Here is a 14193-nt window from a genome sequence, read left to right as displayed (position 1 = left end):
AGAATGAATTGGGTGAAATTGTTATTGGAAACAGAGAAATGGCAGAAGAATTTAATGAGTACTTTAGATCTGTTTTCACTAAGGAAGACACAAGCAATCTCCCAGATGTATGGATGGGCCAAGCATATAGGGTAACAGAGAAAATGAAACAGATTGATATTAGGAAGGAAACGGTGATGAGTAGACTGATGGGACTGAAGGCTGACAAATCCCAAGGTCCAGATGGTCTGCATTCTAGGGTACTAAAGGAGGTGGCCCTGGAAATTGCAGATGTATTGGTAATCATTTTCCAATGTTCCTTAGATTCAGGATCAGTTCCTGAGGATTGGAGAATGGCTAATGTTATCCCGCTTTTTAAGAAAGGAGGGAGGGAGAAAACAGAGAACTATCGACCTGTCAGCCTGACTTCGGTGGTGGGGAAGATGCTAGAGTCCATTATTAAGGATGAAATAGTGGCATATTTAGATATCAGTGATAGGATTGGGGCGAGCCAGCATGGATTTACCAAGGGTAAATCATGCTTGACTAATCTGTTGGAGCTTTTCGAGGATGTAGCCATGAAATCAGACGGGGGAGATCCAGTGGATGTAGTGTACCTCTATTTTCAGAAGGCATTTGATAAGGTCCCACATAGGAGATTGGTGGGTAAAATCAAAGCTCAGGGCATCGGGGGGGGGGGGAAGACATTGACATGGATAGAAAACTGGTTGGCAGATAGAAAGCAAAGGGTAGCAGTGAATGGGTGTTTCTCGGAATGGCGGGTGGTGACTAGTGGGGTGCCACAGGTCTCGGTATTGGGACCACAGGTGTTTACAATTGACGTCAACGATTTGGATGAAGGCATTGAAAATAACATCAGCAAATTTGCTGATGCTACTAAGCTGGGTGGCAGTGTGACATGTGATGAGGATGTTAGGAGAATTCAGGGTGACTTGGATAGGCTGGGTGAGTGAGCAGATACTTGGCAGATGACGTTTAATGTGAATAAGTGTGAGGTTATCCACTTTGGGAGTAAGAACAGGAAGGCAGATTATTATCTGAACGGTGTAGAGTTAGGTAATTGAGAAATACAAAGAGATCTAGGAGTCCTTGTTCATCAGTCACTAAAGGTGAATGAGCAAGTGCAGCAGGCAGTGAAGAAGGCTAATTGAATGTTGGCCTTTATTACAAAGGGAATTGAGTACAAGAGCAAGGAAATCCTCTTGCATTTGTACAGAGCCCTGGTGAGACCACACCTGGAGTATTGTGTACAGTTTTGGTCTCCAGGGTTAAGGAAGGACATCCTGGCTGTAGAGGAAGTGCAGCGTAGATTCAAGAGGTTAATTCCTGGGATGTCTGGACTGTCTTAAGCAGACAGGTTAGAGAAACTGTGCTTGTACACGCTGGAATTAAGGAGATTGAGAGGGGATCTGATTGAAACATATAAGGTTATTAAGCGATTGGACAAGATAGAGGCAGGAAATATGTTCCAGATGCTGGGAGAGTCCAGTACCAGAGGGCATGGTTTGAGAATAAGGGGTAGGTCATTTAGGACAGAGTTAAGGAAAAACTTCTTCTCCCAGAGAGTTGTGGGGGTCTGGAATGCACTGCCTCGGAAGGTAGTGGAGGCCAATTCTCTGGATGTTTTCAAGAAGGAGCTAGATAGGTATCTTATGGATAGGGGAATCAAGGGATATGGGGACAAGGCAGGAACCGGACATTGATAGCAGATGATCAGCCATGATCTCAAAATGGCGGTGCAGGCTCGAAGGGCCGAATGGTCTACTTCTGCACCTATTGTCTATTGTCTAAAACATAGAGATGGATAATACTGCAATTCGATATTAGGTACATAAACAATTTGTATGATCCTACCAAAACCATAAAACTTTGTTTGCTATTCAAGATTCACTGCTAATTCTATTGAAATGCAAATTCTCTTCCAGAATGAAAATAGTCCAATTGGAAACTCACCCTATTCCAGCTTCCGTCGCAAACTGGTAAATTGGTCCAGCAGGTGCCCTCAATGAGCTGAGCAGAATATTATTCAAATCCATCTCGTTGATTATACAGCATTGCTTTTTCATGCACTTTACACACGGAGTACAAAGAGAAGACAGTATCCCAAGAGTAGATTTTTCGGTTACTACAAGGATCTACTGAATGAAGGTTAAAAGTGATTCCTGCTCTCCTTCATGCAGCCTGGTCATGGTTTATCATGTTTATAGGAGGGGTGGGGCAGCAATATTTCCTCGGGCCACTCTCTATCACGGTGTTTGTAATGTGGTGAGGCAGATCAGTCCGTATTAAAATCATTCATTGCTGCACTACTGGCCTACTTATAGGAATAAATACCTAGTATGAATATGCATGCACGCACTTAAGGCACAAACATACACCTGGCCACGCATACGCGCACAAACCATGCATCACGCAAAGTTATTCCACACTCTAGTCAACACAATGCAAAAATGTCTGCATGTATGCAATTGTGCACGTGTGTGCACGGAAGTGTTTAAGTTAATGCTGGTATGTGTGAGTTAATGGGACAAGTGTCACTAAAAATATTTTAATTCGATCCTGGGGGAAAAGAGAGCTTGGTATCTCAGTATCCTACATCCCCTTAGTTGTAAAGACATTCACACAAGGAATGTTCGATATTCATTCCTTTCAACGTTGCCCTCTTATGTTGGAATTCTTTGCTGCAAACAGAGATCCACAAAAGTTATTTCCACGTAATTACATCAAGTAAGTTGCAGTTTGTTGACGTTCCTGGATGGGCCACTCCAGGTAAGCAAAATTATATTAACTTCATTAAACCAGAGAAGTTTTTACAATACTCTGACACCTTCATTGCCACCAATAAGACATAGGATCAGAATTAGGCCATTCTGTCCATCGAGTCTATTCCATCATTCCATCATGGTTGTTTTATTATCGCTCTCAGCACCATTCTGCTGCCTACTTCCCATAGCCAACAACTCGGCTCGATTGCCGTCTGTGGCAACGAAGTCCTCAGACTCGCCACTCTCTGGTTAAATAAGATCCTCCATATCTCTGTTCTCAATGCTGATCATCTTTCTTCAATACTGATAATCCTACTTCATTCCTGATTTCAATTTTATTTACTGATAATAGATTCCCCAATTCTGAACCAGCGCTTCACTTCCTGTCTCCAGTTCGCTAGAAGAGTTTCTTTTAAGGATCAGGTAAACTAATTCCAGTACTGTCAGGATATGGGTACATGTAGTTTGGCATGATCGCAGTAACCCCTTACATCACTCTCCTCCTGACTGAAAGCCTGCAGACAGTGTTGTTCTTGGTTGAATAGTTTACCGCAGATTCCTATGGACAGTCAACCTGAGAATGGCCCACTCTAACGGACAGAAGCTAGCGACTAACGAGATACATAGGCTGAAGTCATCTGAGGAAATAATTGCTTACATGGAAAGAGGGAATCTTAAATATCCATAAACCACATAGAACCTTTTCCTTTAAAGCAGGGGTTCCAACATGGGGTCCACGAACCTCTTACTGGTAAGGCTCCATGACACGTAAAAGATTGGGAAGCCATGTTCTAAAGAAAGGAAGGGTTTCTTAATGAACAAAGTCTGAAATAAACTTACTTATGTAGGTCAGATGCAATTTCTTCTCTACATAATGGGAAGTGTATTTCACAACATGCTCGTTAAGATCGATTTAGGACGCGCTAATTTTTCAAAATGATCAATTTCTGCGTTCGGACGCATTTATCAGCTTTCCTTTGATCACATAATAATAATGAGCATTTCGTTCACGCAGACCGGGAGCGATCAGACGGCTGTACAGAAATCGTTTGCTGATCTACAGTCTGTGATCTATAGTTAGTGATCTAGAGATTTACTGTTTGCCCGCAGGGAAAAGAATCTTATGGTTGTACCTGGTGGCATGTATCTACTCTGACAATAAATTTTACTTAGAAAATTGATCTTTTCAACTTTGAACTTGATTGGCTGATTAGAGAGTTGCAGTAACGAGCAGTTGGGCAGGTTAATCTAATAAAGTGGCCACTGACTGAATATTCCGATTTAGACAAAAATTCATAACGGCCACTGTGAGCAGGTACATACCTCCTAACCAGAATACCCGGATGTTCTGCTGATTTCAACTTGGATAGAGACTGATGATGCTAGAATCCGAAGTCTCAGAGCTGCCCTTCAGTAAGTTTATTTAACTCCTGGTGGCACTGGCCTGGCGAAGATCAGAAGCACCGACTTCATCACTTGGACTTCTAACAGGTTCCTTCATATAGCCTGTGAGTTAACCTGCCAAGTCTCCGAGTGCTCGTGCTGAGATATACAAAATGATTTCAAGCTTTTGAGGCCCAATGTTCAGACAATCCTTCATGTGAGCTCAGTTTCAATGTTCAGATGAATTTTGGACAGGTACGTGGATGGTAGACATATGGAGGGCTATGGACGCAGTGAAGGTCAATGAGAGTAGGCCGTTGAAATGGTTTGGTGCAGACTAATTCGGCCAACGGGCCTGTTTCTGTGCTGCACTTTTCTATGGCTCTGTGATTTTACATGAAAATAAAATATCTTCAAAGCATTTGTATTTCTGACTAGTCCTATCATGACTGTTATTATAACTACTGGTGGGCTGGAAGCACGATTGTGTCCCAATGCTCAGACAATTCTTCATCGCCATCTCAATTTCTACTTCATTTGAAGCCTTTAGAATTCCTCCAATCTTACTGCCGTCACAGGGGAAATGACTGCCTCATCCAACAAATACAAGGTGCCATCTGACTTTGGGAACCCCTGGCCTACAGCTGCTCAGAGTACAGAAGGAACTGTCAGGATGGAACTGAGAGGCTCATGCCCATACTTCAGTAATGCAAGAAAGAGCTGAGTAATTCTCACAACCAGATCAGAAAAGGGACTTTCATCCCAATTCACTGGCCCACTAATTTGGTAATCAAATCTCGAGACGAGGCCCCAATTTGTTACGTACCCCGTAACTGGGTGTCTAACCAGCAGAGAAAGAAGAATCCGTTGGACTCTGGTGTTACCAAACTAAAGGTGTTTATTAATAAAAATAAGCAAAACCATATCAATAATGCAAATATACATATAACACCAGGTAGCAGTAATAAACCTAAAAGTGTGGGAATGATAATAATAAGCAATAATAAACAAACTCTATCGATGTCTAGGGGTAAATGAATTGACATAGAAGATAAGGTTCAGTTCAGTTCAGGAGTGCTGATGTAGTTATGGTTATTGTATTGTAATCGTGAGAGAGAGAGAGAGAGAGAGAGAGAGAGAGAGAGAGAGAGAGAGAGAGAGAGTGAGAGAGAGAGAGGTAACAGCTACACCAGCCAAACATTCCTTCGCTTTCTTAATCCATTGTATATTGGTGGTCATTCAGTTATGACCCCTCTGTCCTTCTGCTAGACCGTTCTTTTGAGGTGGACTCGTCACTCTGGCATGAGTGGACACACATACAAGTCCCCAACGGTCCTGCTTTTACACTGATAGCCTTAATGACCGACCTCCTGGTTCGGTCTTCGAAGCCCCCACCTTTCTTGTGGGTTCCAACACTCAATCAGTGTCCACTGGCGTGTCTGGAGGGTGTCCCTCCAGACCTGTCTTTTATCCCTACTCATGGGGACTCAGCTATCCATCAATCCTGAGTGACTGTGTCCATCAAATCAGGCCACTCCTTCAGTCCACTGAGGAATGTTTATGAGCAAACTAATGTCCTTGCGGCAAAACAGTAAATAATTCGAAAAGGAGTCACAATACAGTTAATCAGCAATTTCCCCCTTTCTCTTATCTGTCGCAGATGTTCTTGCCTGTTTTTCGTCTCTCTTTCTCATGGTCAACATAACAACAGTAATAGTTCGTGGTTCTCGGGGGGGGGGGGATGGTTAACTCTTTACCCCATTGTCCATCAGGTCTGTTCATCACTCATAACATTATAATTAGTTTTAATTTCTATGTAAATTATGTTAATTCCTCATGTCATCATATGATACGGGAGCGCTTCGCTTGAAGTAAAACAGCAAAGTTAAAACTCTCGGCTTGTGTTTTCTTTCGAGACAGTTTAAAGTTCTGGAGCTACAAAACATAACCCAGGGTCCATCACATGATTTTGTTTTCTCATATTAATGCAACAAATGAAGGACAATGTGATCAGAACTGTTTTATAACCCATATGGAATATATAATGATGTCGATCCAAATTGTTGCAGTATTAAAGATGCAAGTCATCTTGATAGGCTCACATTGTGTCGCTTGTAGACACGTAGTTCTTTATTTTTATTTATTTAGAGAATTGGAACAGTAACAGGCCTTTCCGGCTCACTGAGCCCATGCCCAATCACACCAGTTAACATACCAATCCATCCTCTTTGGCATGTGGCAGGAAGGCGGTGTACCAGGAGGAATCCCACACGGTAACGGAACGACTGTCCCTGCTCCTTACATACAGTGGTGGGAATTGAACCCAAGGTCGTTGGTGCTGTAATGGCGCTATGGTAACCGCTATATTACAGTGTGACACAAACAAATTGTATCACAAATTGATTCCACAATTCTCGGAGAACCTCCCTCCCAACGTCATCATTGCTTACATCCTGATTCAATTACAGTCCACCTTAAAATCGTGATCGAAAGTTCAGTTAGTTAGAAGGATGACGCTGTCAATCATGTTTGACGAAGTCATAAAAATCTTGTGGAACATCATGGAACATCACCAAAAATCTAGTGGTTCTCAGTTAGAAAGTCACCTCCCTGCAATGAGACAGGACAACATATTAACAGTGTCTTCGGCGAATACAGAGTAATGTATCTGAATTCCATGACTTTGAACTTCTGGGGTATAGATTTACTAAATGTAAGCAGGACTTTTCCACCGAGTTTCAGTGGGACGGCAAGTGGAGGTCATGGATTAAGAGTAAAATGTGAAAAGTTTAAGGGGAACATGATGGGAAACTTCTACACTCAGAGCGTCTTGGGGGTGGGGAATGAACTGCCGGCACAAGTAGTGCATGTGAGCTCAATTTCAACGTTCAGGTGAATTCTGGTCAGGTACATGGATGGTAGGCATATGGAAGTCTATGGACCCGGTGAAGGTCAGTGAGAGTAGGCAGTTTAAATGGTTTAGTACGGACTGGATCCGCCAAAGGGCCTGTTTCTGTGCTGTACTTTTCTATGACTCTATGATTTTGCATGAAAATAAAATATCTACAGAGCAGTTGCATTTCTGACTAGTCCTAGGGAGATTGTTAAAATAACTACTGTGGGCTGTGAGCAGGGTTGTCGACCTCACTAGAGACACATTGCTGAGCCGATTTCTCCATTGTCCAAAGAAAACTTATTCAAAGATAATCGTATCTGCATACAGATAGCTCAAAGTATCAAAATTTAGAGTTCAAAATTTTCTAACATTGTCGCCAGAATGCATAATATTTAATGTAAGGAAATATATCTGGTTTTGTTATCGGAACTTTGTAGGTCAAAACATAGAAATGGATAATACTACAATTCGATATTAGGTACATAAACAATTTGTATGATCCTACCAAAACCATAAAACTTTGTTTGCTATTCAAGGTTCACTGCTAATTCTATTGAAATGCAAATTATCTTCCAGAATGAAAATTGTCCAATTGGAAACTCATCCCACCCTAGCTCCCGTCACGAACAGGTACATTGTTAGGAACAGGTGGAACATTGTTCCACCCGGTGCCCTCAATGAGATTAGCAAAATATTATTCAAATGCATCTCAATGATAATACAGCAATGCTGTTCCGTGCACTTTTTTTCACAGAGTACAGAGAGACAACAGTATTCCCAGAGTAGATTTTCTGTTACCACAAGGATCTGCTGAATGAAGGTTAGAAGTGATTTCTGCTCTCCTTCTTGCAGCCTGGACACGGTTTATCATGGTTGTAGGAGGGGAGGCAGCAATAGTTCCTCGGGCCACTCTCCATTCATGGTGTTTGTAATGTGGTGAGACAGTTCAGTCCATGTGAAAATCATGCACTACTGCACTACTGCCCTACTTATAGGAATAAATACCTGGTATAAATAGGCAGGCACGCACTTAAGGCACAAACATACACCTAACCACGCACACGCACACAAACCATGCTTCACACAAAGTTCTTCCACATTCTAGACACCACAATGCAAATGTCTGCAATGAATGCAATTGTGCACGTGTGTGCATATACGCGTTCAAGTTAATGCGGGTAAATGTGAATTAATGGGACAAAGATCACCAGAAACATTTTAATTCGTTCCTGGGGAAGAAAAGAGCCCGCTTTCTCAGTATCTTACCTGCCCTTACTTGTAAAGCCATTCTTCACGAGGAATATTCGGTGTTCTTTCCTTTCAACACTGCCCTGTTATGTAGGAATTGCTGCAAACAATGATCAACAAACTTTATTTCAAGGAATTAGATCAAGGAAGTTGCCGTTGGTTGACATTCCTGGACGGGTCCCTCCAGGCAAGCAAAATTATATTAAATTTATTAAATCAGAGAGGTTTTTACAATACTCTGACAACTTATTACTCTGACACCGATTAATTAGGCCATTCGGTCCATCGAGTCAATACCTTCATTCCATCATGGATGCTATATTATCGCTCTCAACACCATTCTCCCGCCTACTAATCAGCAACCTATCAAACTCCGCATTAAAAATGCCCAATCACATGACTCCATGGCCGTCTGTGACAACGAATTCCACAGACTCGCCACCCTCTGTTTAAATAAGTTCCTCCAAATCTCTGTTCTAAACGCTGATCGCCCTTCTTCAATTTTAATAATCCTTCCTCATTCCCGATTTCAATTTTATTTACTGATAATAGATTCCCCATTTTTCAGCCGCCGCTTCACTTCCTGTCTCTGGTTCACTAGAAAGGGCTTTTTGTTAGAATCCGGTAAGCTCGCTCCAGTTGTCTCAGGTTATGGGAACGAGACACATAGACTGAAGTCATCTGAGGAAGTAATTGCTTATATGGAGAAAGGAAATCTTAAATATCCATAAACCACATAGAATCTTTTCATTTAACGCAGGGGTTCCAACATGGGGTCCACGAACCTCTTACTGGTAAGGCTCCATGACACGTAAAAGATTGGGAAGCCATGTTCTAAAGAAAGGAAGGGTTTCTTAATGAACAAAGTCTGAAATAAACTTACTTATGTAGGTCAAATGCAATTTCTTCTCTACATAATGGGAAGTGTATTTCACAACATGCTCGTTAAGATCGATTTAGGACGCGCTAACATTTTCAAAATGATCAATTTCTGCGTTCGGACGCATTTATCAGCTTTCCTTTGATCACATAATAATAATGAGCATTTCGTTCACGCAGACCGGGAGCGATCAGACGGCTGTACAGAAATCGTTTGCTGATCTACAGACTGTGATCTATAGTTAGTGATCTAGAGATTTACTGTTTGCCCGCAGGGAAAAGAATCTTATGGTTGTACTTGGTGACATGTATCTACTCTGACAATAAATTTTACTTAGAAAATTGATCTTTTCAACTTTGAACTTGATTGGCTGATTAGAGAGTTGCAGTAACGAGCAGTTGGGCAGGTTAATCTAATAAAGTGGCCACTGACTGAATATTCCGATTTAGACAAAAATTCATAACGGCCACTGTGAGCAGGTACATACCTCCTAACCAGAATACCCGGATGTTCTGCTGACTTCAACTTGGATAGAGACTGATGATGCTGGATTCCAAAGTCTCAGGGCTACCCTTCAGTGAGTTTATTTAACCGCTGGTGGCACTAGCCTGGCGAAGATCAGAAGCACCAAGCTTCATCACTTGGACCTCTATCAGGTTCTTTCATGGTGCCTGTGAGTTAACCTGCCAAGACTGCCTGCTCGTGCTGAGATATACAAAACCATTTCGGGCCTTTAAGTCCCAATGCTCAGACAATACTTCATTGTCATCTCAGTTTCTACTTCACTTGAAGCCTTTAGCCTTCCTCCAATCTTACTGCCGTCACTGCGGACATGCGTGCCTCGTTCAACAAATGTAAGGTACCATCTGACGTTGGGAATCCCTCGCCCACAGCTGCTCGAAGTACAGAAGGAGCATTCGGGACAACACATTAACAGGGTCCACAAATAACAGTTTCAGAGAATACACAGTGCTGTATCTGAATTCCATGATTTTGAAACCCTGGGGTATATAGACCCGGTAAATTCAAGCAGGCTTTTTCCACTGAGGTTCATTGGGACGGCAAATGGAGGTCATGGATTAAGAGTAAAGGGTGAAAAGATTTCGGGGAACATGTTGGGAAACTTCTTCACTCAGAGGATCCTGAGAGTGTGCAATAAACTGCCGGCACAAGTGGTGCATGTGAGCTCAATTTCAATGTTCAGGTGAATTTTGGGCAGGTACATGGATGATAGGCATGTGGAGGACTTTTGACCCGGTGAAGGTCAATGAGAGTAGACAGATTAAATGGTTTATGACGGACTGAATCAGCCAAAGGGCCTGTTTCTGTGCTGTACTTATCTATGACTCTATGATTTTATATGAAAATAAAACATCTACAAAGCAGTTGTATTTCTGACTAGTTCTAGGACGATTGTTATCACTACTGGTGGGCTGTGAGCAGGATTGACGACCTCACTAGAGACACATTGCTGGGCCAATTTCTCCATTGCCCAAAGAAAATTTATCCAAAGATAATCGTATCTGCATACAGAAAGCTCAGAGCATCAAAATTCAGAGTTCAAATTTTTCTAACATTGCCGGCAGAATGCAGAAGATTTAATGTAAAGAAATAGATCCGGCTTTGTTTCAGAAATTTGCAGGTCATAACATAGAAATGTATATTACTTCAATTCGATATTAAGAACATAAACCATTTGTATAATCCTATCAAAACCATAAAACTTTATTTGCTATTCAAAGTTCATTCCTAATTCTGCTGAAATGCAAATTCTCTAGTTTATTGAAAACCGTCCTACTGGAAACTCACCCGACTCCAGCTCCCGTCACGAACTAGTACTGTAAATTGTTCCACCAGATGCCTTCAATGAGATGAGCAGAATATTATTCAAATTCGTCTCATTGATTATACAGAATTGCTGTTCCATGCACTTTTTTCACAGAGTACAGAGAGACAACAGTATTGCGAGAGTAGATTTTCTGTCACCACGAAGATCTGCTGAATGAAGGTTAAAACTGACTTCTGCTGTTCTTCATGCAGCCTGGACACGGTTTATCATGGTTGTAGGAGGGGAGGCAGCAATAGTTCCTCGGGCCACTCTCCATCACGGTGTTTGTAATGTGGTGAGACAATTCAGTCTGTATTAAAATCATTCACTGCTGCACTGCTACCCTCCTCATGGTAATAAATACCTGGCATTAGTGTGCATGCACGCTCTTCAGTCCCAAACATATAAGTGACCGCGCACATGCACACAAACCATGCATTACACAACGCTCTTCCACATTCTAGACACCACAATGCAAATGTCTGTATGCATGCAATTGAGCACGTGTGTGCACATACGCGTTCAAGTTAATGCGGGTAAGTGTGAAATAATGGACGTTGGTCACCAGAAATATTTTAATTCCATCCTGGCGAGAAAAGAGCCCGCTATCCTACACGTCCTTAGTTGTAAAGACATTCTTCACGTTTAGTGTTCATCGCCCTCTTATGTTGCAGTTCTTCGCTACAAGCAATGATCCACAAAACTCATTTCCAAGGAATTAGATCAATTAAGTAGCAATTGGTTCACATTCGTGGATGGGTCCCTCCAGGCAGGCAAAATTATATTAACTTTATTGAAGCAGAGAGGCTTTTTACAATAATCTGGGGATTTCTTTGACACCAATCAAACATAGGGACAGAATTAGGCCATTCGGTCCATCAAGTCTATTCCTTCATTCCATCATGGTTGCTTTATTATTGCTCTCAAAACCATTCTCCTGCCTACTCCCCGAAACCTGGGTAATCAGCAACCTATCAACCTCCACTTTAAATGCACCCAATGACTTGGCTCCATGGCCGTCTGTGGCAACGAATTCGTCCATATCTCTGTTCTAGATGCTGAGCATTCTTCTTCATTCCCAATTTCAATTTTATTTAGTGATAATAGCACCCACAATTTTGAACCGGCGCTTCATTTCCAGTCTCCAGTTCACTTGAAGAGACTTTCTTTAGAATCCGGGAAACTAGCTCGAGTAGTGTCAGGATCTGGGTGCTTTCCTCCTAACTGGAAGTCTGCAGGTAAGGTTTTTCTTGGTGAATAGTTTACCACAGATTCCTCTGGACGGTCAGTCAACCTGAGAATCCCTCACTATAACGGGCGGAAACTAGCGCCAAACGAGATGCATAGGCTGAATTCTGAGGAAGTAATTGCTTACATGGAAAGAGAAAATCTTATATATCTATAAACCCTTTCCTTTAAAGCAGAGGTTCAGAAACCTGGGATTCACGCACCCCGCATTGGTAAGCCGGCATGGCATATACAGCATTGGGAACCCGTGCTTTAAAGAAAGGAAGGGTATCTTAATGAACAAGGTCTGAAATAAACTTATTTATGTAGTTAAGCTACAATTTCTTCTCGGCATAAAGGGAAATTCATTCCAGGACTTGTTCATTAAGATCGACATGTCGCAGCAACACTTTTTAGATAATATAAATTTCCGCATTCGGTCGCACCTATCAGCTTTACTTTAATCACATTAACAATTAAGAGCATCTAGTTCACTCGGCACGGGAGCGATTGGATGGCTGTTACAGAGCTGGTTTGCTGACCCACAATCTGCTCCTCCCTGGAAGCTCCTGGTTCAGTGCCTGATCTGCAAGAGCTTAAATTAAGACGAAGCAGAGCTTTCTCCAAACCATCTTTAAACTGCGAAGTAGAAAAATAGTAAATAATGGGATCGACCACACTGTTCAGATACGTTATAAACAACGTATCGTAAAAGATATTCACTGCTGCGTGATACGACTTGCAGTCGAAGGGTCTCCTTAGTTTAGTGACCAAAACCGCGACCACAGCAACACTGGTGGGCAAGAAGCAAATGATAAAAACTGCAGCCACGGCTATCACAAGTTTCACAGTTCGCTTATATTTGGCCCGCATTCCAGCTTCCATCTGCCGTAACTTCCAGACGATGGAGGACGTAGAGAACAGAATTACTGAAACTGGCAAAAAAAATTTAAAGAATATAAAAATGAACCCAGTCCAAACTGCTGCGGGACTCAGAGCCTTGTTAATGCTGAAAGGCTCACAGTTCGTCACGTTGTGCTGTTTGAAGTCACGTTGGTCTATCAGCAAGTGCAAACAAATAACCACCGCTACAATCCACAGACCGCCGGCTATCATCACCGCACACCTTGTAGTGATCTTGTTTACTTTGTGGAGTGGATGAACCACCTTGAAGTAACGATCGATCGCAATAACCATGAGGCAAAAGACGCTGCCAATCCGGTTTAGGGAAATCATGAAAATGTTCAGTCGACACAGTCCTTCACCAAAAATCCAGTCCTTCCCTCGGAGAAAATAATCAGCTCGGAAGGGTAGACAGCACATTAACAGAGTGTCCGCAATCATCAGATTCAGTGAATACACAATATTTGGTTTCCGGGACTTCACATGAGCACAAAAGATCCACAAAGCAACCGTATTTGCAGCAAGCCCGAGGATGAATGTGACGATAATTACGGGCGGGTTGTAGGACGAGTTAACATCTTCACCAGGAGCACATTCCGGGGTCGAGTTCGCCATTGCGCGAAAAAGCGGCCGCACAGTGAAGATATTTCAGAAGAGAGCAAATTGATTACAAGATGAACAACCTTACAAGCTGATCTTCTGCGAATGAATTTGCTTCCCTTTCGTTGGAGTATATGGGCGGAGTGCAATAGCCAAGAGCGCTAATAAGTTATGCGATCAAATCAGCAAGTTCCGGAGAAACTCGAATCATTAGCATTTAAATTAAGAAGCAGACAATGAATTATATTTGGATTGATCTGGAATCAGGCATCACTCGATTGACGCATGGAAAAAGCAGGATTTAGGGACTAATCAAGAATCTATCAACGTCTGCCTAAAATATATCCAATACTCTGGCCTCCACGCCTACCTGTGGCAGCGAATTGCGCAGTCAGCTCTCTCTGGCTAAAGGAGTTCCTCCTCGTCTCCATTCTAAAAGGTGTCACTCTATTCTGAGGCTATG

General features: G+C 42.2%; 1 protein-coding gene across 1 annotated transcript; it reads right to left on the bottom strand.

Moving 5' to 3' along the window:
* Window positions 1–12713: 12713 nt before the first annotated feature.
* LOC132403405 (hydroxycarboxylic acid receptor 2-like) lies at window positions 12714–13745 on the bottom strand. Its single transcript, XM_059986814.1, has one exon. It carries the CDS (start codon window positions 13743–13745, stop codon window positions 12714–12716), a length of 1032 nt encoding a protein of 343 aa, XP_059842797.1.
* Window positions 13746–14193: the final 448 nt, after the last annotated feature.

This window comes from Hypanus sabinus, chromosome 13, assembly GCF_030144855.1.
Source record: "Hypanus sabinus isolate sHypSab1 chromosome 13, sHypSab1.hap1, whole genome shotgun sequence".
NCBI lineage: Eukaryota > Metazoa > Chordata > Chondrichthyes > Myliobatiformes > Dasyatidae > Hypanus > Hypanus sabinus.
Note: the sequence above shows the minus strand (reverse complement) of the source record. Positions and strands in the feature narration are given on the sequence as shown.